Raw genomic sequence first — 23847 nt, 5'->3', positions numbered from 1 at the left:
AGTGGCGTATCTAGGATCGTTTTTAGGGGGGGGGGGGGGGCAATAATACAAAATATTTTGCGCCACCTTGCGGCGAAAAATGCGCCACCTTGCGGTGGAAATGCGCCATCTGGCGGTAGACTGTGTAGACCTCTCTGTTAGCACCTGTTGTGCCTACTAAACTCGCAATATCAACTAAATGCTGGTTAGCCTAAGGCCCTGTGAAGCCCTTACTCTTGCTGTAAGTAACGAACGTATAGTCACGATTCCATCGTATATATGTAACACTTTTTAACACTCGACACAGTTGTTTCTAACAGTGGGTGCCTCTTAATCATATTGTGAATTGACATAACGAAGCTATTATAAAATCCATTGTGACGTCATACGTGCAGTTGGACGCCAAGTGGCCTAGATTGGCATTGTTTATTAAGATGTGTGACGAACATCAATGCGTTACGCACATTGCCATTTACAGTTTTGTCTGAAATTGCAAGATTCAATACTAAAACAGCCGGTCAAAATTTCTTGAGGGGGGGGGGGGGGGCATGGCACCTTGTCCCCCCCCCAAATACGCTAGTGTGTACAAGACTTATTTACAATTGGGTTTGCTGCGGTGAAAGAACCTTTCTCATCAAACGAGGATTTAAATTTAGGCGCATATTGGGACAGGGACTTCGACGGAGCAACATAGTCAACCACATACCGTTGGTCAGGAGGGCTTTGCTGCGACGTGACAGGCGGTGACGTAAACAATACGCGACGTTGATCCCCGAGCGGCTCCTCCAGGGGAGGCGTGGTCGATTCACCAGAACCTTCTTTCACCGTCACGTAATCCGTGTTTCCTGACATCTCGTCCCAAACCCTCTCTTCAACCTCTGCGGCTTGTAGCTGGTGCTGCAGTTCCAGCATTTCCATTTTGTCCCTTTGGCGCTGTTCTTCTTCAGCACGACGGATTTCTTCTTCGGCGCGTCGCATGTTTTCTTCTGCTCTCTTCTGTATGTCGGTTTGTCTTTTTATTACTTCGTGCTGTCTGGCAAGTTCCTGCTTCTGCGCTGTCTGTTGAATAGCAAGACGCGCGAGCTGCGTAGTTACTTTAACTCTAGTACTACTGTTAGTCGAAGAACTAGATCGCCTACTTCGTCCGCAGAAGGAGTCGTTGTCCCTTGGACTGTTTTCACCGCTTCCATCCGGACTAGCCATGTTAACAGGTAAAGCACTCCTAGATGGAGAATTTACCTCACGAATCCAGTGAGAAACTCGGTCATCGAATTCGGCTTTGTTTTTCCTCACGCTTGCTAGTTCGTCGGCAAGATCGGGATGCGCCTCGTAGACAGCAACAGTATCCACAAAAAGGTGTTCAAGCGCAACCAAGATCGTCTCGAGCACCTGCTTGTTGCGGTGGTCCTTCATCAGACACTCGGCGGCTAGATATTGATCACTTAGACGTCGACGACAGTCAGCGACCGCTTCAGGGGTTGTAACGTTTGATTGGCTCATCTTCGACCGCCTAATTATTTAATAAACAGGTAAACTTGTTTTTGCAGGCAGTTGAAAAATTCTTTCAACTGTAAAACTTGATTTCAGCGAGCAGTTGAAACCTGATTTCAACTGCAGATTGTGTTCAACACCCAGTTGAAACTTGATTTCAACAAACAGTTGAAACTTTCATGTAACGTCCCGTGAACGCGCCCCGGTTACAGCGCGGAACGTCACACGAGGGGGGATTGAAACGCGATTCCGAAAGGTCTCCAACACGCAGTCCACACAGATAGGGTGTTTTGTAGATCTTATATTCAAACACTTTCAATGAAGAATGAAGAGGACGATGGGAGGCGATAGAAACAAATAGGAAACGGTTTCTACAAAGACATGGCATTAGCACTGCGCTTTAAATGTAGGAATGTAACTTTAAGCTCACCAACTGTTATGGGAACCGGAAGAAAACAAATAACATGGGCGATCCCAGAAATCACTGCCACACACCTACATACACAATAAAACATGAGACCACAATATGCCATTATGACGTCATACACAATGCTTACCAAGCTATGTAGAGCAACAGTGTAGAACAGTGGTTCTCAAACTCGGTTTTCGGGGCCGCATGCGGCTCCCAGCTACTTATTTTGCGGCTCGCACCAGACCTCAGAAAACCACCAAACATTGCTATTTTAGCTTTGAAAGTAATAATCTTTATTAATTTTCTCAAGGTTTCGTTTTTTTGCGGCTCCCTACACACTTAAAAAATATCATTTGGCCCCGACAATAAAAAAGTTTGAGAACCACTGGTGTAGAAAGTCACGCTTCACGTGAGTATCGTACAAGAACGCTGCGTAAACAATTACAACTTTAGCAACTTGAATGAACCCAACTACACGTACAGTACGACTATTAAAAAGGGAAATGACATTTTAGGTCATTGCACTTTAGGTCTAGTTCACAGCGGTTAGCATTCATTATGGTAATTCACAATATTGAGTCATTATACAAAGTGACTCACCAATAATCGTCAACACGACAAAATACAGCTTTTCTACAACAACCGACGCAGCAACAACAACCGACGTATTTTTGAGTGTTTTACTTGTTAATAAAACAGCTTTTTGCAATGCACTGACACAAACAGTAAAATGTTACAACACAGAATGTGGCACATGAAAAAATGCTTTGAAACAGAAATATGGCTTCAAGAACTCATCTATCTTGTGGTAGGTTGGTGCATATTGAAAATAAAATAGTATTTGCACAGCTTTGGTCTTGATTTTACAGAAAAACTTTCCATGTGAAATGAGATAAAATTACCTTATATTTTAGAGTCATTTATAACACAATATGTCCAAGACTAGCAACTGTGTTAACTTAAAAATAAGTTAAGTACATGTATTTAAACAAAACTGGACAGTGGAGTCCAGGAGTAGGAACAAACGTTTCGTGACAGAACTTTAAACTTCTGCCGAATCCACTTGCAACATCGAAGGTTTTATCCATGGGAGTATTTTAAATCCTGGTAAATTGATTCTGAGAATCATTCCCTGTTCTATTGCCATTGTTGCAACGATTTCCAACTCTCATTTATATGTATATCACAAGTTAGGAAATCTTTATTTCTGAAAATTTTACCAGTTGTTTGAGCAGGGTATTCGTTTAGTATTTAAAATTTTGCCAGTTACCTTTACAGCCCATAATATGTGTACACTATCAGTCAGATACAAGTCCCAAGGGTAATTCACTGATTTACGATTAAGGCGGGAGTGCTCAACTTGACGTCCGGATATACGTTTTACGAGATAGTCGTTTGGGTGATTAGAACTCGGCTGTTTTTTTTGTGCAGCTATGCTGTGTCGTTTTATTAAGTTATCACGCGCATTTTCAGTTTTGGCGAAAGTTTCACACCTAAGACGTAATTTCAACTCGATAAACGTGCTTCGGTTTCGTTTGTGTCGGGCAAAACGTTGTTGATCAACTTAAAGGTGAAAAAATAAACTTAAATTTTTCGTAAGCCGCGATAAAGGGTCTTTAAATTCTCGTTGTCAGCTTGGCCGCCGCATAACCACGGGTCACTAAAGGTCAACTTGTAAGCAATACAACCAGGGAGTCGAACCGGAACTGAACCCGCGAACCGGTTAATTTCATTAAACCCGAACCGAACCTGAACCGCTAATTACGATTTTCTAAAAACCCGAACCGGAGTTGAACCCAATATTTTGTTCGGCGTTGGGCCCGAACCGGAACCGAACCGGAACCGAACCAGTAAAAAATGTAGTCTGTATTATGTTTTGTGATATTTTTTCAAAACAGCGCATTGAAGAATAAGCGAGATAACACTGGTAGGGCGTGTCAAAAATAACAGTACAGGGGCAAAATTCTTTTGAAGTTTGATAAGGCCGGGTAGATGATGGGTAGAATTAAATTAAAAGGAGTAAAAATTTAAACCGGTTTAAAAACCGCAAACCGGTTCAGACCGGATAATTTGCCCAAACCGGAACAAAACCCGAACCCGAAAATAAATATTTTTAAAAACCTGAACCGAACCCGAACCGGTGAAAACAAAATCAAGTGAACCCGAATCGAACCTGAACCCATATGACAAGCGGTTCGACTCCCTGAATACAACACAATTAAGAATTTTTCGTCATAACGTAGCTTTTTTATTTTTGACAAATCAATACTTAAGTCATGTATAAATTAGGCAAAACGGTATTGTTAAACAGTTAAAAAGGATGTCAAAAGGTCATTAAACGGTCGTTATTGCGAAACGAAGTTAAGTGAAAAACAAGTTGTTATCTATACCTTTGTCTCAAACGACTTTTCAATTTATAGTGTCTAATACAACAGTTAATGCTTTCTATGAAAATTTGTGTTTAAAAACTGACCTTAAACGACAATATCAAGGTGAAAGCAAGAGATTAAATTGAAAGTATTTTTCCCGTTCTTTGTTACTTTTTTTTGTAATTATATGACAATAATGATGCAAAAAGAATACGGACAAAAACTTTTAAGTTGAGTTAATGCTTAGTGAAAAAATTGTCCTCGAGAATCTAAAACATTTGTTTACATGATCCAGTGGTTTAGGCTACCCACAGGCCCCAAAAACGTATTTAAAAAAAAACGGGTGTATATTGACTGAAGTAGCCTACATGGGCTAAAAGTTGTATGCTTTGTTGTTTGGTGCAATCTAAGGTATTTTAAAGAATTTCGTACCTTCAAAAAAGATTTACCCATTTTCACCCCTTAAACCCAAAAATATTCGTTTCTGTCTAACGCTGGTTTGTTATATGCGTTTGGTCAAGAAAAAGTGCTTCAAATTTACACAGACGTTAGTTATTGATCCAAATTTGATTCTTCTGAAGTTTAACCCCAATGACCCAGCGGTTCACCCACCGGACCCCTGAAAGAAGTTTTTTTAAACTGTACTGAACTGACTAAAGTCCAAAAATACAAGCCCTAATTTGCTGAAATGTTAAACAATTGTTTGCAGGAAGTTTATCGTTTAGTATTAAAATTTTTGCCTTAATCGGCCAAATAGTTACTTTTACAGCCCATAATCTGTGAACACTGTCAGTATCAAGGTCAAAGCATGAGGTTAAATTGAAAGTATTTTTCCCGTTGTTTTTTTTGTAATTGTATGACAATAATGCTGCAAAAAAATACCAACAAAACTTTTAAAGTTGGTTTAATGCTTTTTAAAGTTTTTTTAAGGATCTAAAAATCACCGAAACATTTGTTTATCGTAAATTTGCACAAACACACGTGTGGGCACCCATTCGTATTTGCTTGCAAAAATAATTCACCTTTCTAGTTTCTAATTTGGTTTTGTACCCAACTGTTGTTCGGCACTTTGTTTTGGCCTTATTGTAAGTAGCAGTGTTTGGCAAGACTTCGTATGAGTTGCATGACGTACTCATATGACCCAAACTATGTTGTGACGTCATTAACCCGATTATGGACTTACAATTGTACACTAGACCCGATAATTCAAACACCATTGTTATCCAATAGCTCTGTCGTTCTGTGCTGTTCTTCTTATTCCCAAAACCGACAGAAGCAGGAAGAAAAGCGGCAAATATTTGTTGTCGCCAACATTAAGTTTGTAAAACTGAACACCTCATCACGAAAATTACTGCGAGTTTAGAGACCGAATCAAACAAGATAACATTCTTTCACAACTACAAAGAAACCAACGTGGAATATGCAACCTTCATTTTAAAACCCAATGACTTTGTTGAAGGTAATAAATAATAATAAAGAAGGTAATAGTTTGTGAGATAACTGCAAAATAGCCTACTACAATAATTTATTTGAGATTTGTATTTGGATATTTCGCTTTGATTTGATTATTATGCCATTTAATTGGTTTTTGTAGACAAGCAAGGAAAATGACAACTAAAGTATGGTGCCATTCCCACAGCAAACATGCCATCAAAATCTGTTTCCATTCTGTATACAGAAGCTAGAAAACCTATAGTTAAACACGATATAAGTAAAAAGTGTCATACTCATCTTTAGTCAAGTTGATGAGGACTACATTTATGGTCACTTACATTATAGATCACCAGGTTAGATTGTAGCATGTAACCTTATTGTTTATTGAATTCTCGCAACAAGCTTTTCTGGCTGTATTAAACAAGGTAATTTGCAGATACAGAACAATTGTTGTGCCACAGTGGGAGTTAAATATAAATAGATTAGACGACATAGGGTTGTCTTACTGCTGTTGGTCTCTTCCTGTAGAATTTTGCAAACTTAATATAGATCTTAAACACACATGTTTGGAATCTATTTTGATGACAATTACACATTTTACTGTGTGCGCAAGTCAGGGCAGCCAAGGCAATATGTTAACAGAACTAGAACAAATCTTCAAAATACAAACTGAATGGCAGCCCTGAATATGATATTCTGTCAAAATTTGATCAGTGGACTTTTAAAATTAATAACTAACAAACTTTTATTGAAACTAAACCATTTATGTGTCACAAACGAAAAAGTATTTAATTGAGGTTGTGCACAGGAAAACATGCACCTGTCAAACTACAATGACAATGGAAATAGAACAATGAATAAAACAACAGCACACTGAGAAAAATCAATATATGACTACAATTTAGGTATTTTGGTACAGTCAACCTGTTACCATGCACTCTTTTTCTTTACCACAGAAGGATGTGTTTTTATGTCTCTTTGACGCAAAGGCCGAGTGCCTTCATCACTATAGGGCCTTTTTCTGATTTCGGTTATCTGCCCAATGTTATCTGAACCCCTATAAGAATAATACTTGAAAAGTACACCAATTTATATTGTATTTTGTTAGTCAGAAAAGCAAGAGACATACTGGTATTGCGGGCTTCTCTGGGAGTATGAGGAGCTGCGTTCCGTCAAACGACCTTTTGTCTGCACCCCTTTATGTGAAAGTAATGTATGCATCACAGTACTAAGTCTTGACTGTTCGCCTGGAAATGAAGCTCTACAGGCAAGTTAAAACAAACAAAAGTATTATAATGCTATACATACTACTAGGTGTTCACTTTTACTCACTAGCATGGGGCGGGGGTTACATGTTGTCAATTTATATCTGATACCTCCTTAACCGGATACAAAATTTCCAAGACTTAATAATGGATACTGGTTATCTATTCACAGTAAATATCTTGGGTAATAATGACAATACAGTATTTGTTGCCACACACTCAAGAAAAAAATGATTGGGTCCCTCATATTTATGCAAATAAATTGCAAATTATCTTTCAATGCAATGTTTGTGGAGCATTCATGCATGAATAATTATGTTTGTTTGACCTCAGTAAGCAGACAATAGGGTCAAATCAACGAAATTGAAGCTAGGAGAAATACTAAAAATAGAATCCATGCTAGTAGTCAGCAGTTACCTGTATGTCGTCTGTTCATGTGTGTTATTCTGCTGGTCTAGCAAACCTGCAATTATACTTGCATCACATAACATTATTACCACACACAATGAACTAGAAAGGTGGCTTTCCTTTATATCGCCATACATACCACTCATATTTAAAGGCTCTCACCATATACCATTACCCATATATCTGCAACCGGTTTGACTATCTTTACATTACCAGCAGAAACAAATGTGTCCCTACACATGTATATTAGGAACAGTATTAATACAGTAGAGTATTTGTATAATTCAATCAAACAACCCAAAAGTATTATAGACACAAATCTCTAAAAACTGTATTTCAAATCTTTATGTTGATCTGCAGTCAATTTTGGCAGCCATGCCTATATGTGGTAGCCATGCCAATAATCATGGTCAAGTTTACCATGGTTTATCTCTTGAAATGTGATATTTTTAACTTTGCATGTGTGGGGACCCATGGGCTCCTGCTTGCAGGAACAACTAAGGTTATAAAAGATGGTGGCTAGTATGGGACCTATTATACATTGAGTGTAGGAAATATATTCACATTCCAAAATATGTTATAGTGTGTTTGCATAGGCGTCGACTTAGGGGTGACTTATTCCCCCTCCTGAAAAAAACAGGGGTGACAACATATGTATTGTCTCCCCTGTTTTTGTTTAAAATAAATTAATGCCAAAAAGACCACATACATTCGTATGGCGTAAAGTAGTTAAAACCGGCTGTTTGTAAGGCTGAAGGTCACAATCCATGACAAATGCCAGTGTCTCGTAGTTTGTTATGCAACGTGTGTTGGAACTATAGGATGAAACTTAACAACCAACACCTAAAAATGGTACAATCTACTAACTGTCAAAATTTCATCCAAATTCGACATTGTTTACAAATTAATGGGTTAAATCAGTGGTTCCCAACCGCAGGTCCGCAAATTATCTTACTATATGCCAAGCTACTTTTTAAAATGGAATGATAAGCCTATTACAAAGTTGTTGGTATCTGCGAAACTCATTTGATGCTTGGCTGTACAACTGGGGTAGCTCCCCACCGTTAATACCTGCAAAATTGTTTAATAAAGCTTTTGTGACGTTTATAATTGTTTTGTCATAAACTGTGTCTAGCATTCAACATTTTTTTGTAAACCAAAGCTATTTTTTACTTTTGAGATTCATACTGGAAGCGAAACAACAGCAAACATCCCACTAGCATTGATTTTGTATGTAAATGGATTGGCGTTTTGTTGTTTGAGTTTAGTTGATTGCCGTTTGGTTGTATTTTTCGTCCTAAATACATAGTCTATGACTAAATCTTGCATTATGTTGCGCAACACCAACTTTGGTGAACAAAAAGCTTGAAAATATATGTTGCATTCACTGCGATCTTATATTGCCGGTCTGTGGAATTTTTTTAAATTTTTGCCGGTCCCACAAAAAGGTTGGGAACCACTGGGTTAAATGGTAGGGCTACATGGTAAAACACAACAATTAACAACAATAAATGGCACATTATAAAAGTTTATGCCAATTCCGACACTATTTTAAAAAACTCACCTTTTTAGGGGGCTAGAAGAGTAAATGTTGGGTTAAGCGCAACAAACAGCTCTTATAAACGACAAATTCTATGAGCTGTCTAAATTTGATTACATCCTGACACTGTTTAAAAAACTAACCCATTTGAGGGTTAGCGGGGTAACTGATGGGGTTCTACACCCAAAAGTAGCCACAATAACCCCATCAACAATCATGTTAAATTTTATCAAATCGGCCAATGTTTAAAATTTTGACCACTAGAGGTGTTTTAAGCAACATTCATTAAAGCTTCTGGCATCATAAGGCTGTTAACACTCCTTAAATTCCATGTGCGAAAACGTCCACCAAGCAATGCATGCACAAACACAAGTGTTGTATGTTCTGTTACCTTTATTACACTATTACACCACAGAAACCCTTTGGTTTGTGGTGTGCAGCAACATACAAAAACGTTTTGCATTTTAAGGGCTAGCGGGGTAAATACTGGGGTTATCAAGACAAACAAAGGGGGATGCACATCTACATGACTATATCTGCCATCTGTGAAAGTTTCATCCAAATCCACCAAAGATTTCATGCCAAAAGTGCATGGACAAACTTCACCAGAGAAAAAAAGAAAAAAAACATAGTAAAATCAAGATGTGTCCCCTTCTGGGAAGGCCATAATTGGAAACATTTTTGCTTTTAAGCAAGCGTACTGGCAAAATAACCACAAAACCTGGCTTAAAACTGCAATATGCTGAAGTTAGTGCTATGTTTATGACGTCAAACACCCAATTGTTTGTCTGTGAATGTTTAGCCATTATTGTGCACAATGCCAATGTGTTATAATAATTGGTTATCTCAGGATACACTGCAGCAACAACTTGACGAAGCATTTTTTAAACCTTGCTAAACCAATGACAAAAGTTAAAGCAACGTTTGCAATTGCCATCTAAATATATCGTTTTCTTCTGAATCATGATGAAGTTTGCATTCTTTGGGAACTTTGTTCAGCTTTCAGTCTTTGTGGTTGTACGCATTAGTGACGCCACACAAATTCATATTTTACATTCAACACCTTGCATTTTTGTAAAACTCAGCGCCTATGAGCTGAAGGATGTTTCTAAAACCTGGAAAGGTCTCCCCCAAAATTTTGCAAATAATTAAAAAATAGACGCCTATGTGTGTATGTAATGGCAAAAAGTGCTAAGCCACCCTTCCAGTTCTTTATAGAGATGCGCTTGATATAACATAACACCTTCAACAGGCCTAGTGCACTATGACACCGATAATTTTTTTAAAGATTTTTTTAAGCATATTTTTAAGGGTCCCTTTCTGTTTAACACTGATAAGTTAAGCTAGTTTGGTCAAGAAAACTGCTTAAAAGATATATTTTTTAAAGAAAGCTTTTAAAAAAAAAAAAATTACACACAGGGATGTTACTTGACTGAAGTTGATCCTCCCATAGTTTAACTCCAAATGCACAAATGATTTACTTACAGCAGGGGTTCCCAACCTGTGGTACGCGTACCACTAGTTTTTTAGGTGGTAAGCGAGTAGCTTTCTTTTTTTTTTACAAAAATTTGGATTCAACACTTTATATTTTGTTAATCTGTTTTTATTTACAAAAAAATTTCCCCAAGCCTCTTCTTATTGTTACGTAACTATTTCTGTTGTTTCGTATCATTAGGATCTACAAACCACAGGTCATGTCAATTGTCAACAAAAGCACAGTTGCTTTGAAAAGCCGTACAACGCTGTGGGACAGTGGGCTTTGATTATGGCAAATGATTGCTCGGCCAATTGGTGGACAGTAAACATAAACAAAAATATCATTAAATTTAGTTGTCGTGCTTTAGTGTTATTTTAGTAGGCCAATATTATTATTCTTAATAAAATATGATTCGATTAAATAAGTTGTTCTGCAAGAAGTGGTACGTGTGGCAGTACAAAGCGTCCAAGTCGTACGAGATCGAAAAAAGGTTGGGAACCCCTGACTTACAGGCTCCAGAATGTACAAGTACCTACTTACTCATTGTTCTCCTATTTACTTTCCCAAATATGCCATTTGGTGTATATGTCCTTTAGGTCAAAATGCAACCCATAATTTACTTTTCTATAATATCTAATAATACAAGCTGATGTCGCTCGCCTTAGTGTCCTTCAGCTGTAGAAAGTGCCAGAAAGTGTTTACATGGATCTTAGTTCATTATTTTAGTCAAGTATTTACATGCAACCCAGTACATTGCTAAGGAAAATTTCCCAAAGCAGAATAAATGATGTCAATGTCATGCAGCATAATTAGGAAATTTCCCAAATTAATATGTTGCCCTTACCCCTTTTTTGGTACCGTAAGGCTCGCTCGACCCACAAACCCTAAAACACACTCCAGGTTACATTTTTAAGCCAGTGTGTAGGAACTGCTGATCCAATTTTTTTTAAATGGTTTAAGCATTGCAGTCCTCAACGTTAGACAATTACACAATGTGCAAAAATTAAAACATGTTTAAAGCACTTTTTATGACCAAAACATGCGAAACAGACAGCGTTACATAGCCAAGGAAAAAAATTGCACAAACACAATTGTGTCCCCGTTAGTGAAGGAGGGGCATAATAAAAGTATTCAAACAATGTACAAAGTTATATAGTTCAAACCTTGAGTCGTAACAGTTGTTGCTGCTTTTGCGATGTTTTTTGACTGCTTTTGTAGTACCTTCAGTTGTACATTTTTCTGAGCAACCTAAACAGCACAAAGATAAATCTGAGCAAATACTGGAAACAAAAAAATCGGAAGAAAGTATATGCACAAAAATTTAAACAACTATGGGGCAAGATGGTAATAAAAGTAATCCTGTGGAGATAATCAATCTGATGTAATCTTTTAGGCTATTTCTGGGGAATAATCAAATATGTAACATTAAACTGAAAGGTATCTTTCAAATACTTTGCAATTTTACTTATTCTTTGTCCCACTTAACGATGTACCATATACACCTTTTACCAACATATTTGTTTTGCAAGCTAATTGAATGCCCCCTTACACACATGTGTTCATGGTAATGGGTTACAACATAAAACTGTTGTGATCATATTTTTGCTAAAGGACACAAAAGTGACCAAAACTTCATTCTTTTCACATCATTATAATGTTGTACATTAAGTACCGTATATACTCATAGATAGGTCGCAACTTTTTCCTTATATTTTTTCAAAAAAAATACAGGTGCGACCAATCCGCTCGACATAAGTGCAAATCGCCACCAAGTCGGAACAAAATTGAAAGTTTTCGGCTATTGCAAGTACCGTATTTTCCAGCTAATAAGCCGATTTTCAGGACCTCACGTTTTCAACCTAATTTTCTGGGGTCGGCTTATTGGGCGGATATAATGTATTTATTCAAGTATAACGTGCAAAATTTTATACTATTGTTCAATGAAAAATTAAGGGTGGGCGTTATACACGCGAATTGTAGAATGTGCTATTGTCACTGTGGTTCTATCGAATACGGGTGCATGCGCTCGTGCACGCACATACCAATGCGAGACAGTTTCATGAGCGCACATGCGACCGCTCAGCGTGCGTTGGATTTTCCCGCTTTGTTGAGAAAAAATGGAAACATATTTTGATTATATTAAGCCCTACAAAAAAAATAGGAAGTTATCTATGCAAAAAAGCTAGGGAAAGGGCCATTTAAACCCCCAGATTTTCAGTGCGACTTAAGTGCGAGTCAACTCTAAATTAAACCTTTTAACACAAAACTAATAGTGCGACCTATACGGTGGCGCGACCTATCGGCGAGTATATATGGTAGTAAAAAAATATAATATAATATACACTCCCAATCGTCTGAGAATTTTATCTCTAGCTTTAATCAAATAACATCTATTTAAAAACAGGGAAACTTCCTCATAGTGTAACAGACACTGAAAAACCATGTTGAAAAACATTTTTGTACATTTAAATAGATTAAAGCACTCTTTCTTGACCAAACATTTGGAACAAACGAGATTTACACAGAAAAGGGGAAAACAATTTCGCTTATTTTACATGTTTACCTGCATGTTGTCTTATTATTATACTTGTATTATACACAACTACCTAGTGTACCACAAAATATTCATTTTTTAAAGTATATTCCCGATTTTATGTCCTAGAACTTGACAACAAATGTGGCTGTACATACACTACAGAACCTTATTTTTGTCTGATCTGTTGCCAACTGCTGCCTTACCCATCACAATAAAGTTAAAAGTGAATCTTTCAACATTTTTGTGTGTTAGCCCAAATTCCCCTAGAAAGTCTAAAATGAAAAAAACTATTAAGCTGCAAGCTTAAAGATTGGAAACTACTGCTCTAAAAACATACAAAAACGCCTTGTGTATATATATGTTTTCTTACAAGTGAGCTTCAAAACATAATGCTGTCAGAATATGCACCATAAACTGGAAGGGTGGCTTGACACATATTGATATTGCATATACACCATAACCTATTTTAAATCATTAATATGTATTTCCTACACTTATTTTCATGGTTGTTTCTGCAAGCAGAAACTCATGGGCCACATGCAAAGTTGTCTGCTCCTATTAATAGCGAAATGCACATGATTGTAGGAAGCTAGTGGGGTAAATGATAGGGCTACAGGGTTGAACACAACAATTGACACCTATAATGGCACAATCTGCAAGCTGTCCAAATTTCATTCAATCCAGACACTGTTAGAAAAATGGACTCATTTGGGGGGCTAGTTTGGTAAATGTTGAGGTGACAGGGTTGAACACATCAATTGACACCTATAAAAGACAATTTCTACAAGCTGTCCAAATTTAATTAAATTCCAACACTTTTGAAACAACTCACCCATTGTAGGGGGTTAGTGGGGTAACTGATGGGGTTCAACACCCAAAAGTATAAAATATGAAACCACAATGACCCGATTAACAGTCATAAAATTTTATCCCTTCAGGGAAGAAACCCACAACTATCATAAATGGCATAAATGTGTCAACAATTTTCTTTAATTGATGCATTGATATTACCTCCAACAGTTTGTTTTCCATCACAAGAATGTCATTACCAAGCTTGTTTACCCTGTCCAAGCGATGCAGCAACATATCAACAGAATAATTTGATACTCTATCATATATAAAGTTCAAATGCATGCTGTCCATTGGTTTTTCTGATGGTGGATTTTCTATTGTCAAGTAGTCAAATAGTGAAAGAGAGTGATCTGATGGTGTTCCCAAACCAGAGTCAGAGGATGAAAGGGAAAGTGCTGCAAAACATGATTATTTGGCATGATGTTACCTTTTCAAGACAAAACCTGAAAGAAAACCTGAAGCATCAGAGCATTGAGAGATTCTTCCTGGGGTAAAACATGTCCCGAAAGAGTCAAGTGAGTTCATAGAACCTCTAGATGATGGTGTAGACATACCTTCAAAATGAACCCTGTGGCGATACTGCAATGAACAGAAACATGTTTTAGGTACTACAGTATTTTATGTGGAACTAGTAAGTCATAAAACAGTGCTTGGTGGTCATAATGTCATGCCAGAAAAAAATGTAACATATTCAGTTTACCATTTAAAATTTAGCCCACTAAAAAATATTGTAGCTTTTTTAGCGGTTGTAGCTTTATTGTGCAGCAGAACCATGACCAAGTCATTTAAAAGATATGTTATCATTAAAAACAGGCTTCACCAAACAACACACTAATTTAACCCAAACTACTCACATTTTTTTGAAAAACCTGAGCAACAAAAAAGTGTTGGTGTGATCTTTATTATGTTAAAATAAAAATTATGGCTACTTTTTATGGACGAGAACCAGTTTCCTGTATAGTGCATTTCATATCATAATAGTTGATTGTAATTAAACACACAATGTTGACAATAGTAATTATATCTATAATTGCTTTTTTTATTACACTTGTTCAGTAGAGCAATATTTTCTTACCCAATTGCATATACATAAAAACTGCTAACCTGTTTTGTTTTGATTATACCAAGTCTCATTTTTATCCTCGTAATGATATACTCCAATATTTCATAGTCAGCTATTTCATTTCCGAGATTTTCATGTCTGACCTCTTTATAGCCTTGTATTAAAATGGATGAAAAAGTTCTGCCCCAAAAGAAAAAAAAATAAAGTTGTAAGTTTGACCAGGTTTCGGTCTTGTACTTTCAGGTTTGGGCATGCTTACACACTTTGCCTTTTAACGTGTTGTTTTTTGACTTGCCAAAATAGCCAAAAGCAACAGGCCATTTGACAGGTATATTTAGCAAGAGGCCTAGCACATTTATGAGGGAAACTTTTCTAAGCAGAACATTCCCAAATTAAAATGTCGGGACCCTTCCAAAGTTTCAGGATAAGCCCCAGGCTACGATGCAATATAACATATATTTAAAAAAATATCTGGCTGCAAGAGAAAGCACAAAGCAAGTCAACTGGTGGCATGTGCACAAACTAAAAGGTGTGTGCGTTGCTAGTGTTTCTTCATCACACTTGGGCGATTGCACCATAGCAATGACAGTTAGATCGCATGACACCATGTTCTGTGCTATGTAAGATAATCTAGTTTTGAAATAAAGTACTTCTTTCTATTCTCTGCAAAATAAAGAAAATACTGCGCCATAACCTTATTTGAGCATCATTGCAACTTTGCTTTAGCTGGGGAAGTTAAAATGAGCACCTATGTTAACGGCGTGTATTGTTTACATAGCAACCGGATTATCTCATAATCCAGTCAATCAAATGTCTTAGCAAATCGAATCGATGATCATGCGTTCCTAAGTTATAATTTAGGCAAACGACAAAAATAACCAACACTGTTAATTTAACTTAAAAAAGAGATATGGGAGCGATGCTTTTTTTGATAATTTGCTTCATTTTAGGTGTCTAGTGTAACAAAAGAGCTAAAGCTACAAGGCCAAATGCAAAGATTGATACATCTATTACAACAAACTTTTCAATTTTCATTCAGCTTTCTCATTTGGTGACCTCCAAATTGTGCAGTTAAATAATACAAGCAGCACAAGCCATACACACCAGATGACTGTTCCACCAAAAGGCATCAAACATTGTACGAAAAATTTATATTAACTCTATTAAGAAGTGATTTAATTGTCTTGTTAAAGTAATTTAATATACATACCTCCATACTATTAGAAAAACTCCAAAATAAAATGAGAAAAAATACACAACTGAAAATACAGGGTAAGCATGAAAACACTTTTCCATCTGTAGCTTTCCACAAAGAATATGAAACAAAGAATATAAACTGTTCCACAGATTTCCATATTCTTCAATTGTTTCCCCAGAATTTAGACCAAATACCTAAAAATGTACTATAATGAAAGTATTGGAAGACAAACTAAGAGAGTGTCTTTCCTACATACAAACTAAACTGGATAATCGTAAATTGGTGGTTAGGGGTGCTCAAGTGAATCCCAAACCATAACGTAATTTGTTCAACTGGATTATTAAATTCTATTTGTAGTTTGCAAAATTTAATATTTTTCCAAAATATTTAAGTGATAAAACTTTGTTATTACTGTACAGACAGTGTCAGCTAAGGTACGTGCAACATATGTGCCATGTTAGACAATAAGAGAGCATTGTCAAGATATCTTGACAAACATGCAACCTAATGCACCAAACCACCACAGCAGGGTCAAAACATGACATCAAGTTTTAGGCATTGACACTGTGGGATAAAACATTGCCTTGATAATGTGTCATGCGTAACAAACCATAAAAAAGCCTTGAGACAAATCTGAATAAAAATATATGATGAATTAACTGAAAAGATCCTTTTGACACTGTTTTTAATAGTATGCACACCTTAATGTTCAACAATACCGTTTTGACTAATTTATGCATGACTTAAGTATTGATTCTTAAATTGATTTGTCAAAAATAAAGAAGCTGTGTTATGACGAAAAATCGTTCTTAACTGTGTTTGTAAAACCTACGAGTTGACCTGGAGTGACCTATGGTCATGCCGCGGACAAGCTAACAACGAGAATTTAAAGACCATTTATTTTTTGTTGATCAACTAAGTTTTGCTTGACGTTTACGAAACCAAAGCACGATTATCGAGTTTAAATAACGTCTTAGGTGTGCAACCTTCGCCAAATCTGAAAACACGCAGAATAACTAAATAAAACTACATGACATTGCTGTGCAAATACAGCTAATTTCTAATCGACTGTCACATAAAATGTTTGTCCAAGCGTCAAACTGAGCACTCCCGCTCTGCATTAAACCGCCTTAATCGTTAACCAGTGAGTTACTCCCTTGGGACTTCTGTCTGCCTGACAGAGTGTACAAAAACAATATGTGCCTTCCATGAAAGGGTCATAATGGGTATCCTATAAACAGCAAATTCTACAAGTTACAACCAAATTAAATTAATTGGAACATTGTTAACATTTAATGGTAAACATAACGGCCCAAATAGACTTAAAAAGCGACATGCTTTATTGTTCAAACGTTTCAGCAAATGCTCATGCCATCATTAGTGATATGAAGGCCACATCAGTTACACATGTTTATATACACTTGAGTTGCATGAAGGAATGATAATTGTTAACATTGCTAGCTGGGGTAAATGTTGGGCTACAGGGTTAAACACAACTGACACCTATAAATGGCATATTCAACAGGCTATCCAAATTTTAACCAATTCCGACACTGTTTAAAAACTCACCGATGTTAGGAGGCTTGCTGGGTAATACTGGAGTTATCAAGAAAAACAGTAAAGTACACAACTACATCACTATATCTACTATCTGTGTAAGTTTCACGCAAAGCCAACAAACATTTCATGGCAAACAGTCCGGAAAAACTTCGGTAGGAAAAGAAAGATAATAAAAAAAATAATTGTGTAAAATCAATATGAGCCCTCTTCAAGAAAGGGATCCATAAAAATTTTTGTTCGAGTAAAATTATAGGAATACTTAATCAATTTAAGTTTCTTAAATATTCCTACCAGGTATCCAACTTGGGCATAGCTGAGTATGAACACCAAGAAAATTACAGTAGAGCCCAATATCAGGTACCAACACTTGTCAAGACTTTTTCCAAAAGCTGCATATCTTCGACTAAACCTCAGAAGGCGAACCAACTAAAAAAACAAAGCCAAAACACAATGATGGAAATGTTGCAGTCACACATGATGCATGTGCAACAGTGTACTATTCACCACACAGAAACATATGGTCTGTGTAACAAAAGTTATTTTGCAAACTTTTCTGTTTGGTATCCCTAGCAAAGGTCATTTTCTATTGCACAAATAACAATTTGCCTTTTAGTGGGGCTTTATTAGCTTTGGCAAACAAACTAGATATTGGGGAAAAAGTCTTTGCTTCAAAGTTGTAAATCGCCTTTAACAGATGGAAAAAAACTGAGCTGGCATATAGTAGTTTTATCATAATTACCAAAACAAATAGGGTCAAACATAAGAATGACAGGCCACAATTGAACTTCTTGCCACCCGCTTTATCAAATTTTGACAATGAATATAATTTGGCCACATAAATGAGTACCTAGTTTTCAAATGAAACCATGCACTAACCAACAAAGTTCATGGCTAAGAAAAAAAATCTGCTAATAAATCACTAAGTTAAACTATTTTGCAAACAGGCCACAATGTGTCCATAAACTCTGAAAAACATATTTATTTGTTTGTTAAGTAGCATTTTACAAAAGCCCTTTGAAATTTAACCAAAATCTAAATATATATACCAAAAACCAGTCACATAAGAAAAATTCTTGAAAGCCATAATAACCTTTGCACAAACAGTTGTAAGAAGTATTGCTGAAAAAATGGTCAATAATCTTGATACACATGCCACATCATAAAAACTTGAAAACTTTTGTTTGGATTCCATGTAACTTGTCATTGAGTAAGTCAACAGCAACAGCCTTTCAAAAAATTAAGAAAAGAAGCTTGTAAAAGGGGTAACCCAAATAAACACTAAACATATTCACTGTTTAAGATATGGCAGCACAGTGGTTTATAATTATCAAGTCAAGTAATATCTAGTTTATTTCAAATTTGAAAAATAAAGCTTTTAACATCCAATTTTTTTCACTATGTGGTCATGTCACACTGCTGTTTATCAAGTGACTGTTAAGAGTGGTAAAACAAAGCCAAGTATAAAAGCACTGTATTTGCTGCAATTAGTATTTATACTTGGGTATTTTTGGAAACTTACTTGTAAATATACAGAGAACAACAAATGGATGACAAAAGTAAGACAAAAACATTTCTGTAAGTTGATGGTGATTTAAAATATTGTAAAATTTTTTGTCTGTTTTTGAACATCTTGTAAAACTCATAGCACCAAAGAAATATTACAACAATTCCAAATATTCCCTGCACAAATAAAACGTTTTATTGTAATATTAGTTGGGAAATAAGGGTAATTGACATACCATGAAAATCATGTCCAAAGTAACATAATGAGGCAGAAATATGCGAGTACTCAATCCAGTATAGGAAGCAACCACCACTCCAGTCTCATCAACTTCAAACAGTACAAGGGAAACAATTGACCTAGCAATACAATACAGGGTATGCATTATCTCCTTACAACTTGAGTTTAGTTGTACAAACTTGATGGTTTGCACCACTTCGCAATTCTACATAACTCTAAACTAGATAGGGGGCTTTTTATTACCATGAAAACAGAAAAAAAATGTGATCAATAGTACCAATTTGAAATTAGAAAGGTGGCTTAGCACATTTGCCAGTGTACATACATTGAGACCCTTTTCTTAACATACATATATATCCTACACTTACTTTATAATCAGTCCCATATCAGCCACTGACTTTTATAACCTTAATTGCTTCTGCAAGCAGAAACTCATGAGTCCCCACACATGCAAAGTTGTAAATGATGCATTTTACAATATAACTATGATAAGTTTTGGTTCTACGAGTTTGAACAGGGCGATAAAAAGTCTGCAAAAATAATCATGCAATATGAGGCTAAAATTTTACAAGTCACATTGAAATTGGCCTTTGTGTGCAATATTTACCCATTTGAAGGGTGAGTGTGGTAAATGGTGGAGCTTCATAGTATAAATGTAAAAGCATATGAGCCAATAAATGATAAGCTGCAGACAGTGCACACTGTTTCGACCTATAAGGTCTCATCAGTGCAGCTGGTGACGAGAGATCGGCCGCATTGGCTAGTGTAGCCATCAAACGGCACTCCAGTTTGTGGTGAGCAACAGGGTACAACCCCATACATCACCCAGTCTGTGCGATGCCACAACTGGGCATACAGCACAATTGAAACTGGCTCACAGTGGCCAAGCAACTGCTTGGGAACCACAGTGAAGTCGGGGTTGTACCCTGTTGCTCACCACAAACTGGAGTGCCGTTTGATGGCTACACTAGCCAATGCGGCCGATCTCTCGTCACCAGCTGCACTGATGAGACCTTATAGGTCGAAACAGTGTGCACTGTCTGCAGCTTTCATAGTATAACTTCCTCAAAATGGCATATTCTACAACTGCTCAAGCTTTATGAAATTCAGACATTGTTTAAAAAGTTGTTGTTAGGGGGCTAATAGGGTAACTGATGGGACTGCAGGGCAAAACCTGACAACTGACATCTAAAAATGACATATTGCAACGTTCAAATTACATTCAACTCGGCCTGTGTATAGAAATTACACCCATTTTAGAGGTTAATGGGGTAACGGTGGGGCTAACAGGGTAAAACACATCAATGAATGATGTATTTTATAAACTGTCTGAATTTCATCAAATTTGGGTAAGAAGGGCAAACATTTTAGAGGGGGGTAAGAAGGAATTTTTAGGGTTAAGAAGGGCAAACATTGGGGCTACAGAGTGAATCACAACAATTGACACCAATAAATTCCAAAATAAACAAACTGTCCAAATTTCATCAAATTCAGACATTGTTTCAAAAAATTACCCATTTTAGGGGGTAGTGGGGTAAATATGGGGGCTACAGGGTGAAACACAACAATCAACACCTAAATATGGCAAAAATAACAAACTTTCGAAATTTGATCCCATCGGACATTGTTTACAAGTTTACCCATTTTAAGGAGCTGTTGGGGTAAATACTAAGGGCTATCGAGTCAAACAAATCAAACGGAACATCTACATGACCATTTTTACCACCTGTGAAAGTTTCATCAAGATCCATCAAATATTTCATGCAAAAAGTGCATGCAACGGATTAAATCCGCTTCTCGATTAATAGTTTAATTTGATTAAACTATTTAATGCCTTTAATGCAACTAAATTTATGAACTGTAACAAAATTATATTGATATTTTGTAATGATACTAAGACACCACCCAAAACCATATGCTGTTGATTCTATCCACGTTTAATCCACATGTTTTATTTTGAAGAACAACACAAACACATGACACATTTACAAATTTATTCGAAAAGAAAGTGAACAGGACATAAATGAAAACAAAAAACATCTCCACCTCCAGTTATCAGAATTCACACAATAGAAATACACAAAGCAGTAAAAAAATGTTTATAACCGATGTGGTGCCTGTGTTCTAATTAGGCATTGTGGTGCTGTATATGTATTGCTGTTCATAGGCGCCCACATTTTAAATATTTGCAAAATTTTTGGAAGACCTTTCTGAATATGCTGTTGAAATGAGATGTTTGTGTGAAAAGAAAGTTTTCATGTATGTCACAAATGTTCTAGACCTCCCCATGACAATATCCCGCCCCCAGTTACCACGGATCATAGGCAATTTCTGTTCGTCTAGAATCAATTTTTGCAGACGCTATTGTTTTGTTATTGTTCTAATGTGCCAGTTTTATTGTGTTGCCTATACCCGTTGCAGTGTTTATTGTTTTATCTGTGGAAAATGGTCATAACGAGCTAACACCTTTTACCTCAATCATTATTATGCAAGCTTTATAAGAGCCCCCATCTAATAGAGATATAACTCGAAGTAGTGTTGAACTAGTGAATTTGATGTTTTGATTATGTGCAGATAAAGTTGTTGGACCTGAATAAATGTAAAAGAGAAGGTTTGTTGCTGATCAGAGTACACATGCCTTAGCTGTTAAGGAACCTCTGATAGCCAGTCATTTCCAATCTTTAGCATACCCGTGAAAACGAAATGTGACAATGTAAAACCCACAATTTTGAGAACACAAAGCGGGGTTGCATTAAGTGTTTCACTGTCATGGTGACCACACGAAGTTTTGACTCTTATTTGGTTAAACATAACGAAATAAAGCTCCCAGATATAGCAACCTTCCACGGGGGTTAGTTAGGAGGTTGCTAAAGGATTTGAGTATGTGTTCAAGATGTTTATTTACATTGCATGTGACAACTTTTAAATAACTCAACATTCAATATAAAATGTCTTCTTAGATACGCTTGCATTTTGTCAGGAAAAATGCCTGTATATTTGTTTGACTAGTCATTCCTGCAATCAATATACAATAATTATAAGATACTTGTACTGTAGATACAACCAGCCAGTACTGGAGATAAAACAATTATCAATCACATAACCACCAGTTTTAGATATCCCTTTAAAAAATGTGTAAAGAACAAAATTGATGCCAGACTTGATCAAGGAATAATTGACGAAGCAACAGTGCTTTCTAATCAAAATCAGTCCACAAATATTGTTTAACGATATGTATTTCACCCAAAAGGGCATCATCTTCAGTCGTTCTGCAGAAACAACAGTTGTAAAAGTAAAACAAACCAAACAGTAAAACCAATTCATTTGCCCCCGGCCTGGCCTGTTATCTCTTCTCCTTTTCCTTCTTCTTTTATTTCTAGATTCTTAAGGAGAAATAATTAGAAAGCATTAACTCAATTTAAAAAAGTTTTGTCCGTATTCTTTTTGCATCATTATTGTCATATAATTACAAACACAGTAAAAAATAACGGAAAAAATACAATTTAATCTCTTGCTTTGACCTTGATATTGTCGTCCATAGTCAGTTTTTAAACACAAGTTTTTCTAGAAAGCCTTAGCAGTTGTTTTACAGACACCATAAATTAAAAAGCAATTTGCTACAAAGGCATACATAACAAATTGTTTTTCACTTGACTTTGTTTCGCGAAACAAGTACCATTGACCAGTAGTATCCTATCAAAAAAAATGAGTTTAAATGAGTAACCTACTGCAAACAATTGTTTGAAATTTCAGCACATTAAAGCTTGTATTTCTGGCCAAAAGCTAAAAATGACTATTTCGGGGTCTAAGGGGTAAAAAATGGGTGAATCCAATCAAACATTAGAAAATTCTTACATTGCACTAACCAACAAAATCCAATCAAACATTAGAATATTTTACATTGCACTAACCAACAAAGCATGAAACTCCTAGATTATGTACTTTATTCAGTACAGCCGATTTAAAAAAATATGTTTTAGGGGCCTGTGGGTGAACCACTAGGTCATTGGGGGTCAAACTTCAGGAGGATCAAATTTGAATTTCTAACTAACATCTGTCCAAATTTAAATAAATGTAAAGTACTCTTTCTTGACCAACTGCATATAACAAATCAGTGTTAGACCGAAAAAAAATGACAAAAACAATATGTGTCCCCTTCATAATTAACCCATAATTAACCAAAACCAAACTGTTACCAAAAGAAAGTAGTATTTTTTTCCAATGTTGTTGCACATTTGCTTCACCTTTCAATGAACAAGTTTATACGTGTTTTTAATACAAATTGCAAGTAACATGTGTAATGATTCAGAAATATACAGTCAGCAATGAACAACCAACCTTCTTGACACATAGTTCAGTCAGTCACAAACTTGATGCAACTAATCTATTGTTTTTCCCAGCCATGTTTAACGCCATCATGCATTATATCCACTAAACTTACTGTAAAACTGATTTCCAATGGTTTAGTCAGAACTAAGAAATAAACTTTATTATCCAAAAAACTCCTGAAATCTCAACTAAA

General features: G+C 36.2%; 1 protein-coding gene across 3 annotated transcripts in view; it reads right to left on the bottom strand.

The window, feature by feature from the left end:
• Positions 1-6412: 6412 nt before the first annotated feature.
• LOC145213570 (polycystin-1-like) overlaps positions 6413-23847 on the bottom strand; it is a 103747-nt gene continuing 86312 nt past the window's right edge. For 2 of the 3 annotated variants that reach the window (XM_080081906.1, XM_080081907.1), the window contains exons 51-62: positions 19324-19444; positions 19104-19264; positions 18675-18810; positions 17876-18010; positions 16037-16218; positions 14868-15006; positions 14219-14342; positions 13923-14158; positions 11539-11623; positions 7368-7413; positions 6815-6946; positions 6413-6742 (exon numbers count right to left, since the gene is read on the bottom strand). In XM_080081906.1, the coding sequence (XP_079938032.1) occupies positions 6613-6742; positions 6815-6946; positions 7368-7413; positions 11539-11623; positions 13923-14158; positions 14219-14342; positions 14868-15006; positions 16037-16218; positions 17876-18010; positions 18675-18810; positions 19104-19264; positions 19324-19444 (1627 nt within the window). In that variant the 3' untranslated portion in view covers positions 6413-6612. Of the gene's footprint in view, positions 6743-6814; positions 6947-7367; positions 7414-11538; positions 11624-13922; positions 14159-14218; positions 14343-14867; positions 15007-16036; positions 16219-17875; positions 18011-18674; positions 18811-19103; positions 19265-19323; positions 19445-21213; positions 22709-23847 lie in introns of those variants that run through there. The other variant, XM_080081908.1, reaches the window with a different exon arrangement.

Source organism: Phallusia mammillata, chromosome 2 (genome assembly GCF_965637545.1).
Source record: "Phallusia mammillata chromosome 2, kaPhaMamm4.hap1.1, whole genome shotgun sequence".
Taxonomy (NCBI): Eukaryota; Metazoa; Chordata; class Ascidiacea; order Phlebobranchia; family Ascidiidae; genus Phallusia; species Phallusia mammillata.
This window is presented reverse-complemented; position numbering and strand designations above follow the sequence as displayed.